We start from the raw sequence: 5,299 nt of genomic DNA, 5'->3' as shown, positions 1-5,299 counted from the left end.
AATAAAAATCTAAAGAAACAATAAACAAAATATTTCTGGCAAGACACCCCATTTGAAAACACATTTTTTCATGCACTGGTCAGTTTTGAGAATTTGGGCCATTTTACCTTCATAGCATGGCTTATTTCAGAGTAGTGGGGGGAAAAAAACCCCATAAAAAACATTAAACGTGATATTTTATTTCAGATTTCTTCTCTGGAAATTTTTGCAAAATGTGCATATTAATTGATCATGATAATGCCTTGTTTGTATGTTTTGAAATAAAATTCTTTGCAATTCTTTGTGCTTGCAAAACTTGCAATATTAAGTACAAATATTGTCTTAATGTAAATAATACGGGCATTGCAAATTAGCTTAGGTTATAAATGTAGTGTGCATCAGTTTTATGCTATATACTTGTCACTATACAAATATACCTGAAATAAATGAATAAATAATCAACTTTGAAATTTTCATGGTGATATTTAATAGTTAAAAGTTTTGCACCTGTTTCTTATTTTTATTATGTTTGGAAAAAAATGTATGGATTTTGTCAAAACATATTTTTAAAGCCCTTTTCCTCAAAATGAGATTTTTTTTCTCATACTTAAAAACTAACTAAAAAAAATCTCCACTAACATTTATGTAGACAAAACTACCCAATTTTATTCCCGTCTCTATTCTAAAGGTTTTTACAGAGGGGTTTGTTCATATGTTATTCATTGCCTGGTTTATATTACTTTTCATTCCTAAAAACATGGCAAAAATATCCAAAAATTTCCTCTGTAAAAACCACTGAATCTAATATGTTAACAAAATGATACATTACAGTTGGGCAAGTTTCATGGTGACATCGTAGTTAAAAATTGACCCTGTTCACCCGGGGTGACTCCTCTTACTACAGCTTTTATCTAAAAATATGTCTCACTCGGACATTGTTTTATGTTTTTATGTGTTTATGTTTCTTATTCAACGTTACTTTCAAAGGGCTGAAAAGCTGAAGTGAAAGGCACCGATAAAGGAAAAAAAGAATAATATTAACATTTTAAAGTTTTCTGCTGATACTGTCAAATAACTAAAAAAAGATCTCAGGGTGCAGTTTTTCATTCTTTTGCCATGTGTACATTTCTTTATTTGCTTTCTTTTTTTTCCTGTGGGAAAACTGTCGTGATTGGTTGAGAGCAGCATCAGGTCAGGTACAAGAGTCCAAAATGTGAATTTGAGATCAGTCAATACTGCAGGCGTTTATTTTGGATTAGTAGAAGTCCAAACTGGCGGTTCAGAGTAAGCTGGACACATTAATTAGTTCAATTAATTTAATAAACAAATAAAAATGAGTGTTGGCCCCTCTAGCCCTGACAGCAGCAGCAGATTTGATTAGGAAAAACGAAGGAATTGAGGAGTACTGGAGTTAAAGGTGTTTATATGAACATGATGATGAACTTTATAAGTGATGCATGAAGCAGAATTTTCTTTAATTTTTCTACAATTACTACTGTCTTTCATTAAAAATCCCTGAGTGCAGTATTGTAGTATTTTGTTACAATAACCATTAAAAAGTGAAATATTGTGCAGCCCCAGTGATAATCAGAATGTCAGTAACACTCATTATAAACTATATTGAATTTATTCACAATATTTTCTAATGCAACTCTTTACCAAAAAAAAGTCTCACTTTGACATTGTTTTATGCATTTATTTATTTATCTTCATCTTCAGATTTCCCCTTTGCACGACCAGAAAAACTGCGACCATGTCTCTGACAAACGGCCACTCTGTGAGCAAAGAAACGTGGGATTCCCACAACACGATGATGCTGGAGCCTCTGTCCGTCAACGACTCTGAGGTTAGTGTTTAGTGCATTTTAAGAATAACAAGTCTTATCCACACGTACGTATGTTCTGGGGATAATAACATCATGCAAAAAAAATGCTTGAAGTGCAGCTAATATGGTCACGTTGATGTTATAATTTTCTTTAGAGGTTTTGCACAAATTGTGTTTGTCCGCTGAATAAAACAGTATTTGCGTTTCAGGTGTTCTCCATCATAAAAAAAGAGAAGCACAGGCAGACGTACGGTCTGGAGCTGATAGCGTCCGAGAACTTCGCCAGCAGAGCCGTTCTGGAGGCTCTGGGGTCCTGCATGAACAACAAATACTCTGAGGGATACCCCGGTCAGAGGTACAGCAATTAATCAAATTACTTATGAAATACTGATGTTTGATTGCATCCTGTAGGTGGTGCATTCTGCTTCCTCCTTGATAAAAAAGTATAGCATTAATAATAAGTACGATCCGTGTGCTCAGGTATTACGGTGGTACGGAGCATGTTGATGAGCTGGAGCGACTCTGTCAGAAAAGGGCGCTGGAGACGTACGGTCTGGACTCAGAGAAATGGGGCGTCAACGTGCAGCCGTACTCAGGTATCAGATGGTGATTAAACTCCGTAGATATTTGGTGAAGAGTCTGATTCATGTGATCAGTTTTTAGACTCTGACGCTCTTCCTCGGTGTTCCTTGTCTTTCCCCTTTTGTCATATTTTGTATTTGCCTCCCTTTAAGGTTCACCTGCCAACTTTGCCGTCTACACGGCCGTTGTGGAGCCCCACGGCAGGATCATGGGGCTGGACCTTCCCGATGGAGGTCACCTGACGCACGGCTTCATGACTGAGAAGAAAAAAATATCTGCGACGTCCATCTTCTTCGAGTCGATGCCTTACAAGGTACAAAACAATTCAGGAAATCACAAAGATTTGGGTACAGACTTCTCAAAGTTGTGAAAAATGTCTGCACAGCATGCAATCATTTTTAGACGAATAAGAATTTCTGCACAGTGGTCTTATTGTGGAGGTGGTGGTAATAATGGCAGAGATAGAAAATATTAGGAATTACACCAAAGTTTTAGAGCATTTTAGAGTAGAAATTAAACAAGGACTTTGTCTTCATTTCTTCTTTCTGAAACACATCTTAAATCTGAGTAGTTATCTCTGAGTCCTGGAACTATTTTAACAAGATTAGTCCTCATTAGTTCAAATATGTGCACATGACATCGACCTGCAGCTTCTCGTGAGAGCTGAAAATACCAAAACGCTCCTGATGTGATGGAACTGTAGAGTGAAAACAGACAAAACAGTTAAAACAGGGAAAAAATCAAATATCTGCAAACTTTAAACCAAAAAGCCTTGTAGTTATCCAATCCATGTCTCCTATAGACATCCATGTCTCCTATAGACATCCATGTCTCCTATAGACAGCTTCATCCTAATGCACCAAACATAAACACTGCCTTCCAGGGAATTCTGAGTGAAACAAGACTGTTAAAAATAAAGGTTTTATAGTTTTCTACAGGCATCTACTTTGCAAATGATATTTACATTTACTGAAAGATAAACCCTACCTGTCGCTCCACACTCCCAAAACACCCACATGACATGCCTTTAAAAAAAAATCTGTGGTAATTTTAAACATTTGTGGTTAAAGGTGTGTGTGAAGCATCAATGTTTTAGAAGATGTAGCTTCTTTGCTGCCACATCCACATTTGAAGCATTGTATGTTGTCATGGCAACGTGTGACTCTGGACAGACACAGATGTTAAATGTTACTAGTTGTCACAAGCGCACAACCGAGAGGCGGAAATTCTACATTTGATATGATGTTTTGTTTTTAGGTGAATCCAGAAACCGGCTACATCGACTACGACAGACTACAAGAAAACGCTCGGCTGTTTCACCCCAAACTCATCATCGCAGGTGCTTCTTCCTTGTTTACTATCACGACAAACAAATCAGTCAGATGAGGAGGAGGACCTAAAAACGTTCAACTCTGTGTTTTTTTTCTTCTTCAGGAACAAGCTGCTATTCCCGCAACCTTGACTACAGCCGCCTGAAGCAGATCGCTAATGAGAATGGTGCGTATCTGATGGGAGACATGGCTCACATCAGTGGACTGGTGGCTGCTGGAGTGGTGCCCTCGCCCTTTGAGCACTGTGACATCGTTTCCACGACAACACACAAGACGCTGCGTGGCTGCCGCGCTGGACTCATCTTCTACAGGAGAGGTAGAAAATGGAATATGATGCTCCCGCCAAGACAAAAAAATAAGAATGTCCTGTCTCTTCATCGTTAATCTGTGATTAATCTCCATTTTCTTCCCTCTTTCGTTGTGTTTCCCTCCTGCAGGCGTGCGCAGTGTGGATGCCAAAGGGAAGGAGACTCTGTACAACTTGGAGTCTTTGATCAATCAGGCTGTGTTTCCAGGGCTGCAGGGAGGGCCGCACAACCACGCCATCGCAGGTACACCTCTCCTCCTTTCTGTCCCTTTGACTTAGTTCTTTTAGTTTCACCTCAACTGTCATTCAGGTATGTTTGCATTAATATTATTTCAATATCTTTTAACTGGCAGGTGTTGCTGTAGCTCTCAAACAAGCCATGACGCCAGAGTTCAAGGCTTACCAGCTGCAGGTTCTCGCTAACTGCAAAGCTCTGTCCAGCGCCCTTATTGACCACGGCTACAAGATTGTCACCGGTGAGTGCCACAGCGCCGCTCTACAAACTGAACTGAAACATTTCTTCAGTATCAGTTACCATCGCATAAAAACTGATGAAACTTGCATTTGGATATGCTGTTGTCAGTGAATAATAATGATAATAATAGTGATAATAATACCTTTTAAAACAGCATTACAAAGAGCTTTGACAAACAAAGCAAAGCACAGTCAATAAATCCCAGAGGTGATAAAACAATTGAATTTTGAAGCTTTGAAAACAGTTAAATCTTAAAATTGATTCTAAAACGGTGCGGTCGCGGTACACCACAGGTGAGATGAGTGGTTAACTATGGTGACCGAGTAGGTTTTTGTAAAAGCTAAGAATAAAACCAATAATGTAAATGTTAGTATGGCATGTTGCATGGGTATGTTAAGGTTATTAGAGCTGTTAAAAAAAAAAGCACAAATTAATTTAAACTTCCATATAGCCTTAATTCATTTCTTTTCATGTACTTTCATATGACAGCAGTTAAAACAGTTAAAACCATATAAACTGTAAAAAAAGGAAGATGACATACTATGCTTAATGTCTGTTTTCTTTGAATGATGCACAGTTAAAAAGGGGCAATAATCGTTTATTTCTGACAGCAGTTATGAGCTTCATAGTCTCTGTTGTTCATATACTGTTTCTCTTTTCCTCTGCAGGCGGCTCTGACAACCATCTGATCCTGCTGGACCTGCGCAGCAAAGGAACTGATGGAGGGCGAGCGGAGAAGGTTTTGGAAGCCTGTGCCATTGCCTGTAATAAGAACACCTGTCCAGGTAGATTTTTGTGTG

The 5,299-nt window shown here is 38.4% G+C and overlaps 1 protein-coding gene across 1 annotated transcript; it reads left to right on the top strand.

Annotated features, from left to right (window-relative positions):
• Nucleotides 1-1,699: 1,699 nt before the first annotated feature.
• Nucleotides 1,700-5,284, top strand: LOC121940572 (serine hydroxymethyltransferase, cytosolic-like; the record flags this gene model as incomplete). The annotated part of the gene is made up of 9 exons (XM_042483308.1): nt 1,700-1,825; nt 2,014-2,159; nt 2,285-2,400; nt 2,539-2,699; nt 3,644-3,725; nt 3,821-4,033; nt 4,155-4,268; nt 4,378-4,500; nt 5,168-5,284. Coding segments are annotated over exons 1-9 (1,165 nt in total), but the record flags the coding sequence as incomplete, so codon positions are not given.
• Nucleotides 5,285-5,299: the final 15 nt, after the last annotated feature.

The sequence above is a fragment of the Plectropomus leopardus genome, unplaced genomic scaffold (assembly GCF_008729295.1).
Source record: "Plectropomus leopardus isolate mb unplaced genomic scaffold, YSFRI_Pleo_2.0 unplaced_scaffold9015, whole genome shotgun sequence".
Classification (NCBI taxonomy): domain Eukaryota; kingdom Metazoa; phylum Chordata; class Actinopteri; order Perciformes; family Serranidae; genus Plectropomus; species Plectropomus leopardus.
The sequence above is the reverse complement of the archived record's forward strand: the minus strand, read 5'-3'. Positions and strand labels throughout refer to the sequence as shown.